Source organism: Phragmites australis, chromosome 13, assembly GCF_958298935.1.
Source record: "Phragmites australis chromosome 13, lpPhrAust1.1, whole genome shotgun sequence".
NCBI lineage: Eukaryota > Viridiplantae > Streptophyta > Magnoliopsida > Poales > Poaceae > Phragmites > Phragmites australis.
The window spans coordinates 22,477,969-22,496,881 of record NC_084933.1 but is presented as its reverse complement, the minus strand read 5'-3'; the positions used below and the strand labels follow the sequence as shown (position 1 = coordinate 22,496,881).

General features: G+C 39.2%; 2 protein-coding genes across 4 annotated transcripts; one reads left to right on the top strand and one right to left on the bottom strand.

Annotated features, from left to right (window-relative positions):
* The first annotated feature begins 7,126 nt into the window (after positions 1-7,126).
* On the top strand, positions 7,127-18,159 carry LOC133888504 (pentatricopeptide repeat-containing protein At3g53360, mitochondrial-like). Of its 3 annotated transcripts, none has more exons than XM_062328778.1 (5): positions 7,127-9,691; positions 9,796-10,191; positions 13,692-14,514; positions 14,642-14,777; positions 17,245-18,159. In XM_062328778.1, the coding sequence occupies exon 1, from the start codon at positions 7,148-7,150 to the stop codon at positions 9,470-9,472; it is 2,325 nt and encodes a 774-aa protein (XP_062184762.1). In that variant the 5' UTR covers positions 7,127-7,147; the 3' UTR covers positions 9,473-9,691; positions 9,796-10,191; positions 13,692-14,514; positions 14,642-14,777; positions 17,245-18,159. The 3 variants fall into 3 exon arrangements, with proteins under 3 accessions (XP_062184762.1, XP_062184763.1, XP_062184761.1); XM_062328779.1 differs by adding an exon at positions 11,658-11,893 and having other exon boundaries at positions 14,642-18,159; XM_062328777.1 differs by having other exon boundaries at positions 14,642-18,159.
* Positions 10,354-17,894, bottom strand: LOC133888505 (UDP-xylose transporter 1-like). The gene is made up of 8 exons (XM_062328780.1): positions 17,757-17,894; positions 14,601-14,742; positions 14,288-14,472; positions 14,145-14,212; positions 13,697-13,829; positions 13,196-13,357; positions 12,284-12,556; positions 10,354-10,610 (listed from the first exon to the last, which is right to left on the bottom strand). Exons 2-8 carry the CDS (start codon positions 14,713-14,715, stop codon positions 10,524-10,526), a joined length of 1,023 nt encoding a protein of 340 aa, XP_062184764.1. The 5' UTR covers positions 14,716-14,742; positions 17,757-17,894; the 3' UTR covers positions 10,354-10,523.
* Positions 18,160-18,913: the final 754 nt, after the last annotated feature.

The following is an 18,913-nucleotide window of genomic DNA, read 5'->3' as shown; positions in this document are numbered from 1 at the left end:
CGACGGGCGCGGGACGGTGGATCGAGGACGGAACGGACCCAGGCGCGTGTTCTTCCACCACTTACCGAGCCACCCCACGGGCCGCGACGCCGCTTTCGCCAACCTGCGCTCGCCCGTGGCCTGGTGTGGGTTATGACGCGACAACCAGCGGTAGACGCCCTGCGGCAACGGGCCCACGGGCCCTTTGGGACAGCTACGGGACGGACACAGCGGCGCCCACAAAAGGGCAAGTCCACGTCGCTGGCGTGGGCTTGATGGGACGGGGGCCGACGCGTGGCCCAGACCAGAGACATGCGTGAAGGTGCTGTCTTGTTGCGGGGGATTTTTGGGTGCGTTTGGTAGCTTTCCTACCCGGAGCTATAGCTCAGCTGGGCAAACTTGCCCATTCTAGCAACAGCAAGCTTGACAATGCTAACCGTTTGGTTAGTATGTTAAGATGGCTAATCACTTGGTTATGGTTATAGTTTGCCAAGCTTACTTTTTGCCTGATCAGTTAATTAACGAAGAAATAGACATGTCTTATCTCTACCACTGCGAATGAGACTTGTCGAAGCTTAGTAATTGATACAACTTAAATACTCTGCACATCAAGCTTGGGATAACTGCAGCCAGAAACATACTGTCATATATTTATTTTAAGAAAATAGCAGATTTGGTTGGAGCTGCAAGCTCCTTAGTCAGTAACGAATGAAGTAAATGCGTTATACATGTGTTATTTGTCCTACTATGATCAAGAGAATAAAAGCAAACACTTATTACAAAATTCCAACTGAAAGGAAATCGTATCGGAGATGGATAGTTTTGAGCAATCCATCCTCGAACATACTCCTTGATTACCTCCGATGGCCTTCCCTTCAACATGGCAGCAGTCTTCTCATTGTCGGCTAGGAAGGTTTGCAACTCAAGTCTAGCAAATAATGAGTACTCCTCTATTACATAAATTATCTTGAATAATTCCTCATTTGGACGGGTCACATGAGTGAAGCGCATGGTGTCAGTATTACCCTCTTGAATAAATTGACATAAATTATCTTAAATTATCATGCAGAACATGAGTTACTTCTTTAATGATACCATCATCACGCTTAACCCTCTTTCCTTTATCAGTCTTGCCAACTATAGGATGCTTGCTAGAAGAGTTTCTAGCAGTATTACTTTCCTGTTCTTGTTCACAAAGACAGTCTGAATCATATTGCAAACCAGGATCAACATCAGAATGATTCGCATTCTTGTCACTAATTAAATCTCCATCTTCAGTGGATGGATGATCGTATGGTGCCTGAAGAACAGTGAACTCCCTAGTTGCATTCTTGTCTTGAAAGATGAATTCCATCTCATTGTACCAACGAATGAGGACGTTAAGAAATTTTGCCCTTGGATCTTTGTCCTGACAATTTTTAGTATGAATTTTAAAATCTACTGTACGATATGAAATTTAATAAAAACCAAATAAGGTTAATATGGACAAAATACTCACATTCATCATTCGAACAACCTCACTCATCATATAATATCCTTTTCTCGACATCATCAAAGTTCGCTCCACTTAAATTCTTTGTTTGTACTATAATCTTTCCGTTGACCTTTCAGCTTATGAAACTTGTGGTTAACTTGTCGCTGCGTAAAATTTGTGTGATACTTTGCATTGATCTGCTGTGCACACTGCTCATGATGCACCTCACAAAAAATCAATTATCTTCCTTCAGCCTGTATCTTCTCTTTGTAGTATCGCAGCATGTCCTCCACTACCTCGGACTATCATACAACATTGTTTCCTGCCATATCCCTATATGTAGTAATACTCAACAGAGTTTAGTAAGTAAGAGAAAAATAAAATAGCTCATGTGTATGTTGCTTAGCTGATGCAAAGAAGCTAGTTTAAATTCAAACAAAGTCATGATTACAATTAGGTGATGCATAAGATTTTCTAAACTAGAAAAACAAATTTATATATTCATAGAAGTTTGAACAACACAAATCACCCATGCCTAACATTGTTCCTATTTGTCCAAATCCTAGCAGCCATGGCATCTCTACCGCAAAGTACCTCCCTTTGTTCCTCATGTAAATCTTGTTGAACATGGCCAGCTGGTCTGTGTTCTCAGCCCAACTTTGTTTACTATACACTAGCTCATCAGGTCCGCTATTTTGTAAGATCCAATTGCGAAGAATGCAACATGCCATAACAACTCTTACTTGTGAAGGGAAATGATAATATGATCTTGTTGTCAGAACTTTGAAACGATTTTTAAAAATCCCAAATGCTCTATCAACGGTAGTACGAAGGGATGAATGCCTTAGGTTGAATGATTCATTTGGTGTCCGGGTTCTGTTACCCCTCCATCCACGCAAATTGTATCGAGTTTGGCAAAAAGGAGGTATGAACCTTCTCCTAGCTATATAACCAGAGTCTACAAGGTAGTACTTACATAACATGACATTATAAGCACAATCCATCTCTCTGTTACTCCGAACGTCACAACTCACTAGGCGGTGAAGCCCAACCAATCAAAAAATATGTGAAGCCTAGCTGTGGTCTCAAATACCACTTTGATTGGCGTATCGTTGTGAAAGGTGTGAGCCCCAGCTCTGATACCAATTGAAAGGGATCGATGGTATCCTAGAAGGGAGGTGAATTAGGACACTTGGAACTAATCGGCTCCCAAAAATTTATAAGATAAACGTATATTAATTTCTATTTAAATGTATATAGGTTCATCAAATGTATCTATTCTACTGTTCAAAAATATTTGCAACATATAAGAAATCGTAGCAAGCTACTCCAGGAAGGTAAATAAGCAAAAATAGATTGCAAGTATATAAATGCGAAAACATAAAGTAGAGAGAGCAAACTCGATACAAATAATTTTTATCTCATAGTATTGATGGCATAAACATCACCTCTAGTCCACGTTGGAGCAGCCACCTAGACTATTGCTCTTAGATGGCACTCGGTCACGACCCATGAACAACCTAGGTCTCAAGTAGGTTGAGCCACCAAGCTACTAAGGCAAGACTCACCACAAGCTTCTCTTTTGGTCACTTGCTGTCATCTTTACTTCAGAGCTTGAGCACTCCACACCAAGGCAAGGGTCTCTGCGTCCCTATACAAACGTATTACCACCACTTCATATCAAGTTAAAGGGTCAACAAGCTTGAGCCACCGAGGCTAACTGTGCCAACGAGTCACTAAGACTCCAAGACATTGATACATCACTTGGTACAAGGTAGGATCACTCTTTGATCCTCTCTCTAGGCAGCAACACCTAACAACAACTCTCTCTAGGCAGCAACACCTAACAACAACTCTCTCTAGGCCTAATAACACTAATTACTTCCTAACCTTGTACTAATTGTCTTAGATGATCACTTTTAGCACTTTGGTGGCTTGAATGTCTCCTTAAGTGTATGTGAGTTTCTTTGGACTCCAACACACTCAAATAACCGAGTTGGGGTATTTATAGCCTCAAACCAGCGTACTAGCTGTTGCCTCAATGGTCACATTTTTTGTGAATACCGAATGTTCCGGTGTGCACCACTTCCAGACATCGGACCATCCGATGTGTATCCTTCACTTACAGCCTGTTGTTGGTAGCTGTCACTAGCCGTTGCAGCTCTATGAATACTCTGGCAATTCCTCTGATTCAAGCACTAAAGCATCCAACGTGTATATCCCATTTTCCCACTGAACCGAAGGAAATCTCTCTGGGCATTGCTCCGGCGAGGCCTCCGATGTTTACGCCAGACCATCCAACATGTATAACTCTAAATCATTCTCTGAGAAACACTCTGGCATATTCAACACTTTATCGCCGGACCATCCGACATGTACAACTTCAAATTCTCACTTCTTACAAAACACTCCGGTGTGTACAAGCCCTTCAACGTCGAACCATCTGGCGTGTATATTTTTCCTGAGATTTGTCCAATTCAATCCAATCTTTGTCCCGCTTCGATGGCTCCTTCACATGTTACATTCATAAGACCTACTTAAGTATACACTTGACAAATCCTTGATTATATTATCATTAATCACCAAAATCATATATATATCTTAAAAAAATAATGTTCGCTACAACTATAAATATTAAACAATGACAATTGACAAGATCCAAAGTACAAATTGTTCATAACAATAAAAACAGTGAGCATATGAGAATATTGAATATGTCACTGACAATTGACAAGATCCAAAATACAAATTGTTCATAACAATAAAAACAATGAGAATATTAAAAAGTTCACTCCATTTCTCACTGACAGCATGGACTTACTATCTACATGGCTGCATAGTGCATAGTGCATAGCGAAAAATATAGCAAAGGGAATCATAAAGATTAAAGAGCACTGTACAGCACAACAAGTGGATTCAGTGATTAAAAAACTTTGGTATTTCATATTTGATTAGTTGAGTTCTTATGCACACACAACAAATGGATCATGCATATAGCATGAGCATTGCACATTTGTAATAACGTAACCTGAGTGTCTGCTGCATTGTACTTGGTCTTGGAAATTAGGCAATTACCTAGGCCTAACAACAGGAAGTCTCAGGTCAGATGAAAAGAAACGACTGCAGAGTACAGCACACCGTTTCCAGCTTTGTGATCTTGTTAATACCAAAGCATAGCACCAATCATAAGAAGGCAAGAACATGATAAATTCATCTCCCCCCCCCCCCCCCACCAGAAATCAACACCAAGAAAACAGACCCACAATGTTTCTCTACTCAAAGAACTATCTTAGTTTGCGTTTGGTTAGAGAGCGAGGTTGGATGGTATGGAGCCATCCATGTTTTTTATGATATGATGATCTAATTTTTTTGTTTGGTTGGAATTGATGGGATGAGTCAGTTTTTTATTTGGTTGGTAGGATTAGAATGGATAGTATGAGATAATTTTTTATTTGATTGGTGGGATTAAAGTGGATAGAATGATTCATTCTTATTTATGTGCATTTCATAAGCATTTAGATGAGTTTATGCATGTTTGAATTTAAATTGAATTAAAAACAGAATATCGCGTAAAATGATAAAAATGCATATAAATGGAGTATTACAAATAACTCATTTTTTCACCAAATAACCTAGGATTAGAAATATTTTTATAAATTAGTTTATCATATGAGAGGAATATTAGTAATTTTTTCTAGATTTTTAAGAATTTATTTGAGGCATTAAAAATTACTAGATGTTATAAAAGTAGGTTTTTTTTGGAGAATTTTAATTAAATATTGGTTCATACTTTTTGGATCAAACTAATTAAAATGGGTTGCTAGTGAGCTCTAGTTTACTCATAAAAACATTTAAAAAAATTTAACTATTCTTATAATTCCAAATAAAATCAAGCGTTAATAAAAAAATATGAACCAACATACTCACTAACGAAACGTAGCAGGCAACGCACTAACCAACGTGAATGGCTCCGTCCACTCAATTTTGGCTGGATCAGCTCATCAAATATATTAAACAATATTCCCTCATCCTATTCGCCTTATTCAACCCATCCAACAAACCAAATACCATAAACACTAAATGATCGTATCTTGAATTGGTTCATCCATTTAATCAAACACACCCTTATTGACACCAAAAGATTGCGCCCAAGCCATGGACAGTTTGACAACAAGACATTGAACAATGAAACCAGCAACATAAAAACATCAACAGTGTAGCACCAAGCCAATCAAGAATGTATTTTAAGATTGATGCTCGATTTACATTGCCTTTGCCTCCCTAACCCTGACTCGCTCTCACTCGCGCCACCGGCGCAGCCGTCATCACCGTCGCTACAGCATGGCCATTATCGCTTGGGTCTGGCTCATGCCCACGAGGGAGTGGCTCGTGTCGCCACTGCCTCTGTTGTTGCCCATGCCCAGATCCATCTCAAGAGAGGTAGTTGTCCTTATGCCCTCATGGGTCAGCGAGGCAGCGACTCAGCTATCTCAACATCACAGGGTTGGAGAATGGCCGAAAGGGGCATGGGTCGTGAGCCATGGGGCGTGGGCGCGTCTGTGTGATACGCGTGGTAGTGGGGTGCGGCTAGGCTTGGCTCACACGTGGGGTGTAGCTAGGCCTGGCTCACACGTGGTAGTGGGTTGTCTCTTTATTGGAGAAATAGCATCATGAATACTACCTATAGAAAAAAATTGTACAATTATTTGAATATACATATATACTCCCTTATCCCTTATTGGACCCGCCCCTGCCCGCATCACCTCTTCCCCTAGAAGAAGAGTTGTTGTACTAGTGAATCTTTGCTATATAAATACGAGTTGATTCTCGTCTCACCTCTTCCTATGTTCTCATCCTATTTAATAAAAACCCTTAAAATTTGAATAGTTTACTTAATTTTACCATCCACCCTAGTCCTTCAAGCTCCCTCGCTACCGCGGTAGATATGTGATCCATTTTACTAATAAAAATAAATATAGAAATCAGAAGAGAAATTATGTGATCATCTACTCCTTTTTCAGATCATATCTGAAATCAAACTACAATATTGCTCTCGACGTATTCATTCGGTGGCGCTCCTAAGACGTATCTATATTACTATATCTTGAGTTTGTGTTTAATGTTACTATATCTTATAATTATGTTTTTGTTACAATGCACGGACGCGTAGCTAGTTAATTGATTATTTGTAAGAAAAAAATTGGGCGGTTGGAGCTCCTCGTTGCATGGTTCGTCTCTGTTCTAGATGTCTATGGGCCGGCCTAAATTTGACCAAATATTTTGCAAGCGCAAATTTCATCCGGTCATCCGTCATCCCATTGCTTGTGGGCCGAGCGTCGCTGTGCTCCAGTTCCGCGGCCTGCATAGCCTTCCAGGAAATCAGATGGCCCAAAACATATCACTTGCACCAACCAAACTGCGCGCTCCCTGTATGGCAGTGTCCCCTTCCCGCCGCGGCGCCAATAGGTCCTGCTGTTTGGAGAGGTCTTGATTTAAATTATCTGGAAAAGTTTATGAAAATGATTTTTATTCTCAAGATAAATTTTATAGCAGAAACGATTCTATAAGAAAAGTAAATTAGAAAAATTAGCATTTAGTTTATTTAAAAAATTATTCTTACAAAATCACTTTAGAAGTTGAAAACTAATTTAATAGAACTCCATTGATTTCACTTTATGAGCTCGCGTGGGAGCTATGCGAAAGAGTCCCCTAGTCGCCTCCAACTCCGAGCGGGGAACCACCGGTCCGCCGCAGATGCAGAACGCCAACGGCACCATCCTCCAGCTCTACCACTCCGGCAGACTCTCCGCCGCGCTCCGCGCCTTCGAGTCCCTCACCTCCTCCTCCCCCGCCTCCGCTCCTCTCTCCGCTGCCGCCTACGCCGCGCTCGTCGCCGCCTGCTCCCGCCTCCGCTCTCTCCCCCACGGACGCCTCGTCCACCGACACCTCCTCGCCTCCAATGAAGCACTCCTCGCCGGTAACACCGTCCTCAGCAACCACCTCATCACCATGTACGGCCGGTGCGCCGCCCCCGACTCCGCCCGCATGGTGTTTGACGGAATGCCCGGCAGGAACCCCGTCTCCTGGGCCGCCGTCATCGCGGCGCACGCGCAGAACAGCCGTTGCGCTGACGCGATGGGTCTGTTCTCTTCCATGCTGCGGTCTGGGACCGCAGCCGACCAGTTTGCGCTTGGCAGCGCTGTCCGCGCCTGCGCTGAGCTTGGGGACGTGGGCCTTGGGAGGCAGGTGCATGCGCAGGTTATAAAGTCGGAGAATGGCAGTGACTTGATTGTGCAGAACGCACTCGTCACGATGTACTCCAAGAGCGGCTTGGTTGGGGATGGGTTCAAGCTCTTTGAGAGGATTAGGGACAAAGACTTGATATCTTGGGGATCGATTATTGCTGGGCTTGCACAGCAAGGGTGTGAAATGGAGGCACTACAGATTTTCAAGGAGATGATTGCTGAGGGCATGCATCACCCCAATGAGTTCCATTTTGGAAGTGTCTTTAGGGCATGCGGAATTGTTGATGGTTTGGAACATGGGGAGCAGATTCACTGTTTGTCTGTCAAGTATAGATTGGACCGTAATTCATACGCAGGGTGCTCATTAAGTGAAATGTATGCCCGCTGCAATAAGCTTGATTGTGCGAGGAAGGTGTTTTACAGGATTGAGGCACCTGATTTGGTTTCTTGGAATTCCTTAATAAATGCTTACTCTGCTGAGGGACTCCTTAGTGAGGCTATGGTCCTGTTCTCTGAGATGAGAGATTCTGGTCTGAGGCCTGATGGTATTACTATTAGGTGTTTGTTATGTGCGTGTGTCGGTTGTGATGCTTTGCATCATGGTAGAGCGATCCACTCCTACTTGGTCAAAATGGGTTTAGATGGGGACGTTTCAGTATGCAATGCTTTACTCAGCATGTATGCAAGGTGTATGGATTTCCCCTCTGCGATGGATGTCTTTCGTGAGACGAATGATTGTGACGTTGTCACCTGGAACAGCATTCTTACTGCTTGTGTACAGCACCAGCATCTGGAAGAAGTATTTAAGTTATTCAGCCTCTTGCACAGATCGGTGTCAAGTCTGGATAGGATCAGTTTAAACAATATTCTGAGTGCTTCTGCTGATTTGGGTTACATTGAAATGGTGAAACAGGTTCATGCGTATGCCTTCAAGGTAGGACTGGTGGGTGATACGATGCTGAACAATGGTCTGATTGATACTTATGCTAAATGTGGAAGTTTAGATGATGCCAAGAAGCTCTTTGAAATGATGGGCACTGGCTGTGATGTGTTCTCTTGGAGCAGCTTGATTGTTGGTAATGCTCAGTTTGGTTATGCAAAGGAAGCGCTTGATTTATTTGCCAGGATGAGAGACCTAGGAATCAAGCCGAATCATGTAACCTTTGTTGGGGTTCTCACAGCATGCACCCGTGTTGGATTTGTCAATGAAGGTTGCTATTACTACAGTATTATGGAGCTTGAATATGGCATTGTTCCAACAAGAGAGCATTGTTCATGTGTCATTGATTTGCTGGCACGTGCTGGGAGGCTAAGTGAGGCAGCCAAGTTTGTTGATCAAATGCCGTTTGAGCCTGATATTGTAATGTGGAAGACACTACTGGCTGCTAGCAGAACACATAATGATGTCGAGATGGGGAAGAGGGCAGCAGAAGGTATATTAAATATTGATCCTTCTCATTCAGCAGCCTATGTCCTGTTGTGCAACATATATGCTGCTTCTGGCAATTGGAATGAGTTTGCAAAATTGAAGAAGGCTATGAGAAGCAGTGGTGTTCAGAAATCACCTGGAAAAAGTTGGATTAAACTCAAGGGAGAGCTAAAAGTTTTTATCGTTGAGGACAGATCACATCAAGAGTCTGAGGAAATGTACACAATGCTGGAGTTAGTTGGAACGGAAATGATGAAAGCTGGTTATATTCCACAACTGCCATGTAAATATGCTAGTTTTGATCATACGGATAATGAATTGTCAAGCGAAGAAAATGTTAGCTGAATATGGATGAGTCAGTTCATAATAGTTATTGCTGACTTTGAGGATTTATCATTTATGTCATAAAAACTTCTTGTCAGTTGCCCAAGAAATCCTCTGAGGTTTTTAAGAACTGCACTGCAAAACATAGAGAAGCCACAAACTTACCTTTATGCTGCATTTTTCTGACTCGGTAACAACATGTTGTGGATTACCCCTTTCCGTGAATGAAAGGAAAGAAAGGTAAGGTTTGTGACCAGAAGCTACTCGTTTCCATCTGCTTCTTTCTCTGTTTCCATTTTTGAACTTGCTTACATGAGGAAGTATGTCTTACATTATGGTTGCAGAATGTACATAGTGATCCTGCTAGAGGGGAGTGATCTTGCTATTTGATAGATAAAGGGCAGGTTAGATCTGTTTGAGTTGCCACATATTCATTCTGAGTATGTTTCAAGCCAGTGAGCAAAAAACAGGAAGAATCTGAGCTCTTACAAAATGGTCAAAGACCTGTGTCTTTTAATCCACTGCTGAGAAACCCTGCCCTTTTTTAGGTTAGCTGCACATCAGTACCGCTACAGCGCACCTCATGCAAGCTATCTGCGAGGATACATATTTGATGAAGACCACTTTTGCAGAAATGAATCCACTAAGAGCAACAGAGACACAGTCTTCTATCCTCCAAACCTTTCGTCTACGAATTGGAACTGATTCTGAGCTGTGGTTGATTAGTTCGCCACTAGCAGGTATTATTACACATTTACAATATCAGTATAACAGTGGTCTGTGGAACGTCCTCAAGATTTTATTGGTTAATTTTGTTAGATTGGCTAAGAAAGTAGAAAACTACATATGCTAAAGTGTAGTTTAAGATCTTCACCAGTAAAGCTTCAGTTGGAACTGCTGGATGTGAAAAGTAGAATCAAATAATAATTCTAATGTCGAAATATACAATCTCTACACATATTAAATCTCCCCTTTCCTAAAAAGGAAATCAAGAAATGGAAAGAAATGGCTTTCCAGGTCCTTAAATTCGAAGAGCAATTGTTCATACTAGATCTACACTACAAGAAAAGTCTTAGCAGTCGTGAGATAAACCATTTGCTTTTTTGGTATCGTTGCTGTCTTTCGTTGCCAAAAGTGGTTCAGCCTCCTTATCTGGCATCTACAAATACATCGAAAACATTAAATGGGTGAACTGAACACGGAAACTATATGAAAGTGTACTTCAAGGACAATTTGCCAATTTTTATTGCATACAATCATCATGTAAGTTATGTTGGAGTTGTGTAGAGATGTTTGATATCCCATCCAGAAGCTATAATAATTCACTATTGTATGACGTTTGTAGCCCATATGATTCTCTACTTTACAAGCTCCAGTTTGGTTCCCAATACTGGATAATTTGGACACATATTTTGTGAATATCTATGCCATTTTAATTCTTGTTACTTTTTTTAATGCCAGATGCAGTTTAAAATATTGATTTTTGTCAGTATGCTAATTTCATTCAATTTAAATAGAGTGAATTGCACAAAACTACAACTATTGCGCCATTTGTAACATAAAACTACAACTATTGTGCATAGTAATATAAAACTACAAGTTTTGTACACCAATTTCACACATAACCCGATTTCCGTTATCTCTGTCGTCGACATTCACTATTCACCGATACAAAAATCAGTGATCTTCTGTTTCTCCAAAAATCCTAGAACTTTTTGTACGTGTTTCATAATCCATGTGCAACTCATTTTAATCAGATTCATCCAAAAAGCCTATGTAGAATTTAAACTAAAATTCTCCAAAAAAAGACTATTTTTAACTTTTAAAAACTGTTAGGGCATCAAATAAAATCTGAAAAAACTAGTAAAATTCACTAATATTTTTCTTATATAATGGAGTAATTTATTAAATTATTTTAGACCCTAGGTTATATGGTGAAAAAGTGAGTTCCTTTGTAATGCTCCATTTATATACATCATTGCATATAAACAGAGCAATACAAAAGAAGTCACTTTTTCACTATACAATTGTTAGAAGTTATAAAAGTAGTATTTTTTTAGAATTTTAGTTTAAATTCTAAAAAAAATATTTTCCAATGTGCAACCCATTTTAATTGTATAAATCAGTAGTCTTCTGTTTCTCCAAAAATCCTAAATTTTTTTGTACGTGTTTCATAATCCATGTGCAACTCATTTTAATTGTATAGTGAACAGGTAATCAGAGGGTCATATTACATTTAGGATGTTGACTTTTTGGATGGTCGGTGGCGCTATAAACTCGATACCGTCCTACGCGATATGGAATGACGGCTCTAGCAACTTGAGGCCAAAGGGGAAGCTGGCAAGAAGAATGAACTAAGAGGAAAAAACCTTGGTCTAAAAATAGCAGCGCACCCTCCCAAATTAATACTTAGAGCTGAGGTGGATTGGAACTGCTCGTCAGGTGAGCATGGTCAAATGTCGATTCCTTAAACACAGTGCAAATTGAAATATTAGCATCACATATATGGTTGAAAGTGAAAGTTATTGTTAAATGTGATTCAAAGTGCACCAAGTACACTAATAAATGGTCCAAAGTGAAATTTACTCTTTCAAATTTGAATGTTCATTTCATTGTGATTGTATCATCATAGAAGATTCGGTCACAACTTTATTTAGTTTAGATGAAAATGGACTCGTGATTATTGCTGCTGAGACTAGGAAGCAGATCAGTTATCAGCATGAGTGACATATGCATATTAGTTTTAATTTCTTTTGTATGATAACAAATATATCTCCATAATAAATATGATTTTTAATTTTATGTTATACAAGGATTGGGACAAAATCAAACCTGTGAAACTGGCAGAGCATCATTTGTTGACTTCTTCTTGCTCTCTCTCACTGAGAAGTAGGAGTACAAAGCCATCCCAAATATGGCTATTAGAATGCCCAGTATGTTCCTTAGAGTGAAAGGATCGTGTAATAGGGTGTAGCCAAATGATAGAACCAGACATGTCTTAAGGTGGCCAAGCACCTGGTATGTCACTGGGGATGTTGTTCCAATTACAAGAAATGTACTGAAGTTCACAGAAACCGCAATTAAACAAGATAGGATGATGAAACCCTGCATATAATTAGAGAAAATCATTTTTCATGTTTTGTTCATCCAAATTTGAGGCATACATGAGAATATTTTCAAATAACGAGGCAAGTGGAAACATGCAAGAACATGACAACTGGGTAATACCGTTTTCAAAATGCTGGTGCATTCTAGCAATAACTGCTTAATCCATTATAAAATTTGATTTACTGTTTACTCCATAGGTAACTATTTTATAATACATGAATAAATTTGCATGTTAGGCGCTACATATGATTAAAAACACTTTATCATGTCTTATTTTTTCCTTCATAATACAGGGTCTTATTTTCGTACATTTAAATCATCAAAAAGCATCAAATAGAAAATGTGTTTATAGGCTACAACAATTTTAGGCCTGGACATCCAACATGGTGGCTGCATCATTAAATTATATTTCCAATTATTAGGTTTAAGCATTTGGCATGTTACTGTGGAAATAACATACTTTCATTTTCAGTTATCACCCCTAACAATCTTCTAGATCTCAGAATGATGAACTTTATGTTCTGAATTATAGAATTGGCTGGTTGGGTATCTTGACCTTCTCCAATCTTAAATCAGTTCCCAAAATAATTACAAGAATACCATTTTCATATATTTGGATAAAGTATGAGAACATACCAAGACTGGAGCAGAATATTTGTGTGCGAAGACACTACGGTTAGTAAGTAGTTGATCCACAAAAGGGCCAGTTGCAAACAGAATTGCCGCTTGGTAAGGTGCAGATTGGTACAGAAGCTGTGTTGAGGAGACCTTCAACCTCTTCTGTATTGTATTTGTTAGCTTTATTCATAAATTTTTTGGTTAAGGATACATTGTGACAACATATATAAAGCAGGAGTTTACCAATTTTTATTTTGGTAGAATGGATAATGCAAATTCATACCAAGTGATTCATAAAGGAACTCGCGACAAGTAATTAGAACCTCAAAGGTCTGCGTACTAATTTTCTCATTACTGGGTCCTTGCATGCTTTTTCAAGAGAACCTACTTTATCGATACTGTACATTGCAATGAAAAGTGAGGTTATGAAGAACTAAAAAAATTATTTGTTTTCTTTGCTTTTATCTTACAGTTTTTGAAACTTTAATGATAAGTGAAGAAGTATTATATGTAGGATACAATTTGGCCAACACAAGTGGTGGCAATGGCGAGGCCAGAAAGGACGGACCCGAGCAGATTTAGCTTAAGATCAGTAACTGAAGCAATGCCTACTCCAAGAAGTAAGACCAGAAGAGAAAGCCTGATACTCTCACTGCACATTGTTGAATTAGTATTAGCTCAATGGAAATAACAGTAAATACCGCAAGGACCATCGAGTCCCAGAAAACAAAACAAATGTGCAATTAATCATTTGATCCAAGAGTTTATGTGAAAATATCTGAGAGTTACTTGCCCTCGTGAATCAAAAATATGATTTCAGAAGATTTCTGGTGTGTCATTTTCAGTGTTTACTTCAGCATTATACATACAGCATCAGTTATCTTGTATCTTTGCTTTCAACCTAAACGAGGTCCAGTCGATAATTTATAACTTATTAAGAGAAAATACTCAGTTTATATTTCAATACCTGAATCTTTTCTTCAGGAAAATTGTCTCCAATAGCACAGTGAAAGGTATGATCGCCAATTTTGTCATCTGCAGAACATTCCAAATTTTATGTATTTGATCATGTTTTATATTAAAAAAAGTTGATACCCAGATGGACCTTACCTGGTAGAATCCAATGGAGTTGAATCCTAAACTGAGGTTGAGAAGGCCAATCGAGGTGCCGTTCAGCAACCCAAAGAGTATCACTGTCTGTCCATCAATTGCCTTGGGCTCAAAGAAATGTAAGCGCTGAGCCACATGGAGGGTGCAGAAGGTCACCATGAGATGCCAGCTTGTTAATGTTGTAGCTGCATAGGTTCAGAAACAACACAATTCAGCATCAATCTCTGGTAAGTATGTAAATTTGATACATCCATGGCGTTTTGCTATTCAAGTTCCATTGATGCTTGGAATCACCGGAGTCTATTTTACTAACCAAATGGAAAACCAAGCGTGCTGATGAGAGCTTTGTTGCAGATGACAATGGCAACCGAAGATGCAACAGAGAGTGCAAGTGACCCGATCACACCGAGCTGGAAACCAGATGACATCTTACCAGGTGGTATTTCTCTGCTTGTCTGAATCAAATTATCATGAAGAGAGTTAGTTCAAGGTACGCATACTACTCACTTGAGAAAAATAAAAGCATGTCAAGTTTGTTCCTGCCTATTTGGCTTGAATTCATTGCTGCTGTACAACCATACAGTTTTTTGTTGGAGCAGTAGTGTATTTATTCTTGTAAGTTGCCTGTGAGTACATCTTTCCTTATTTTTACTCGTGAAAAATAGTATCAATGTTAAGGTTGTTAGATTATAATTCTGAATATTATTACACGTCACATAGACGTCAGAAAGACCTAAGCTTGGCACTTGCAATCAGGGTTTGAAAATTTTGATGAAAACTGCTCGGTGTTTGTGATATTCAGTCCACACCGTATTCTGAATTTGACCGGTTTTCAAATTTGAAATAAAAAAAAATAAAAAATCACAAAAAATTCTAAAAATACTAGAGACAATTCTAAGACATTATGTGAAAAAAATCAAAAAATAATATCGTTTACATCATATTTCATGAAGAGGAAGTTTGAAAAAAATTGATGAAATGGGTCATATGAACAGGATGATTTGGCCTATCACATTAAGGTAAAGCTTAACATGCAAACACATTTTTTTTGTGTGTAGAGTGTATCTTAAGAGAATCTTTAAAATTGGTTTCACTTCATTTAGAGTTTTATTAATTTCTTCATGATTTTTTACAAAGTTCATAAGCATAAAGTGAACATGTTAAGAAACGACACTATAATTAACTTGTTCATGTCTACCATTATTTTTCCTACATAAAGCATAGTATAAGTAAACTAATAAAAGTGGTTTCACTAATTTTGGAGGTGTGATGGGTGAGTTGTGAATTAATCTAGTTGCAACATATTTACACAATCATGCATGTTACAATAACTATTTCATGAGTTCATGTATTTTTAAAAGACATAGGATCATGTAAAAAGACTAACAAAATTGGTTTCATGATTTGTGGATTAGCAAAGACTTAACTATGCATTTAACTAGGTTTAGCAAATACATTTTCTCATAGAAAATATTCAATTCTTTATGAGTATAAATATTTTTATCATGTAGATCATGTTACAAGGAAGTCAACAAAATTTGTTTCACTTGATTTGAAGCTCATATGAATTAGTTATTCATTTTACAAGGTTGAGCAATTTTTTGGTTTTTTTGTTGAACTTCACTGCAATTTGGGAAATGCGCTCGATAAATCAAGAAACTGAACAGTTTTCAAAGAATTCGTTCAAAATGCGTTCAATGTGGAAAATGCGGTCGGTTTTCGATGTATATTCGATCGATTTTTAGTTGAATTTGAGCGGTTTCCAAATGATCGATTTGATCGAATTCTCACCGAATTTTACAACTTTGACCGAGTGAATTTGGCCGAATTCTCACCGAATTTTGAGTGGTTTTTTGGATATTTGCGAATTTCGGAAATTCGGTAGGTCCTGATTTTCGACTATAAAACGAATTTGTAAACCCCGCTTGCAATAACCAGCATCGGCATATTATATGTTAGCACCTACTTGTACACCAAATCAGGCTAATCATTACCACGTTAGTGCTAAAAAAACAAGCACATAAAGCCAAAGAGTGCAAATGTACTTGCCTATATATTGACTAACTACGGGTCAGCCCAAGAGCACGAAGTGCAATATATGCTGCTTTATTTAACATGACTGTACATTGTACCCGACCTGACTCTCCTGAGCCAGTAGCTAGTCTTAACTGTTGGCTTTTGCCCTATAATTTGGAGAGTTGGTACCTTACTACCTACTGGGGCTCAGATACACAACAAACGAAAGGGTGGTTCCAGTCGCTGTCAAATGATTCATAGGAAGATCAGAAGAGAAGAAACTGAACACATGCAAGGTCATATAATCGATATCCAATCCACTGCACCCTTCATGTGTTTAGTGGTCACTTAGTATGATACGTTGCTTTAGAAGTAGCTTTGCATGGCTGGTGAGCTCGAAGTGGTTGAAAAGGAAATATGGTATCTAGATGGAAAATTCTAATACATCTATCTTTCAGACACAGGCTTGCATGCCTTTTTTTTACATTGGATTCTTCTTCCCTTCTCTTGCCATTTAAAATGATGGAGAAATCAGAAATTTACACTCTGTTATACTAGTAGGACTGAATTTTTTTTCTTTTAAAAAATGATGGTAGGAAACAATGTCTTTTTATGTTAAAACTTATGAAATTCAATCAGCCTAAAGTAGCAAACTCTCATGTTTATGCGGATGTACGGGCTGACAAGTTAGTTGCGTCTAACATAGCTAGCATTTTCGTAAAGGCGCTGGTAGACAGCTGGACTCAATTATGTCATGGGATTCATCACATGATCCATAAACTTTTCAGTTAATCGAATAGCATCCAGCAAACGCTGAGTAGGGCTAATATGATAATATCAACTGCACTAACTCGATGTCTGTGAGATTACTTATTTTAGTTCTTCTGCTGATACTTTACCGCTTGGTGATTTTATTGATTTATGGGTATGTTGTTTGACAGAGCATGGGATCTCAGAAGACACATGCGAACACCTTACCAGACCAGGTAACATTCAAATGCCTAAGTGTGCTAAGAACAAAATTAGGAAAAAATGACTATTGACATGTGGAAAATAAAAAATTCTACAAATCATCATCAATCAGGAGAAAATGAGAAGGATACTCAATGCTATTTTTGTGGCTTCAGATTATAACAGTGTAAATTAATTAGTAGATATGTCACAAATGTTGATACAATTATTTTGATAATAAGCATTAGAGTTCTGTAGCAAAATAATTATTTCTCCGAATCTGGCAGAGCGAATGCACAGGGTATTCAACAAGTTTATGAAATGCCTACATTATTAGGGGAAAAAACGTAGAATAAAGAAATGAGCACAAAATTTGAACCACAATCAAATACAGATATTGATCCCGGAGCACCACTTAACAGGAATCCAAAACTTATTAACATGGAAAGTGGGAAGCAAGTAACAGTAAGATCAGACGCACTTCGAATGAATGAATGCTTACTTCAGATTTCAGGCCGGCTCCGCAACTTCTTCTCTGCTCCCTGTCCCTTCCTCCTCTCCAGATTTCAAGAACAAGAACAGCAGAGAGAGAGAGGTGGCTGTGCTCGCCTTGGAAGAGGAAGAGAGGGAAGGAGATAAACTTTTATGTTCAAAGCTTCCAGGGGGGGAAGGTGCAGAGGCGCGTGTGTATGGTGGGCGATTAGGCGCTTGCCTCGATGCTGCTCACTGGTCAGTGGATGCTTCCTTCACGAGCCTATAAGGTATCGTGCAGCATGCTGCCATGTTGTTGCTACAGGAGGGGAAATAGTATGGTATATTTTCGTAGGTGCATGACAACTTCATTGTCTACTACTGTAGCAAAATGTTCTAGATTTATAGTCTCGGGCCACCGCCAACATTGAAAATGATGCTAGGAACAGTGAGTTGGTGCCCAAAAGATGAATTGCGATATTGCATGGTACCGTAGAGGTGCAAACACGTCCAGCCCGTGACACTCAAAATTTAAGGGGGAACTGTGATAAGGGTAAAAAAATGAAGCTGTTTTTTTTTTTGTTTTGAAAAAAATGAGCTGTTTTTATTTTGGGACACTCAATTTGAATGAAAGTTTGCTGGCGCAGAGGCAATGTACCTAAAGGAACATGTGTATCTATTAACTTGTGGTTATTCCAATCTGAATGGTACCTGTGTCTTGTGGCTGACAATAAAGTCTCTGTAGTATGGTATATTTTGACACTATAAAGTCTCTTATGGCAAACAAGGTGAGGCGAGAGCCTCTTCTAGATAGAAGACTCGAGCTTAGAGAAGATGTCGAGAGGCAGGATAATACAAAATGTATTGATTGTAAAAAGATGTCCCCCTTGGCTTGATGGCCATAGCCGGATATTTATAATGCTATGTGAGACGCGGCACACAAGTTGTTACTATGTAACAAAGACTTAGGACCGGTCGGGTTATATGGTTCGGGTCTAGCTAAAATACTTTTAACTCTGCTTAGAAGATATTATCTGCTACGGTAGAGTAAGGACATCAAATGGTGGTAGACTTGGTCGGTCACCGAATGCGACGCCAGCCCTATCCTATGTGTCAGATTGGCTGACGAGGTGACCAGCATTTAATACCAATTACTTCATAGCAGGTGAACGACGATCAGTGGACTCC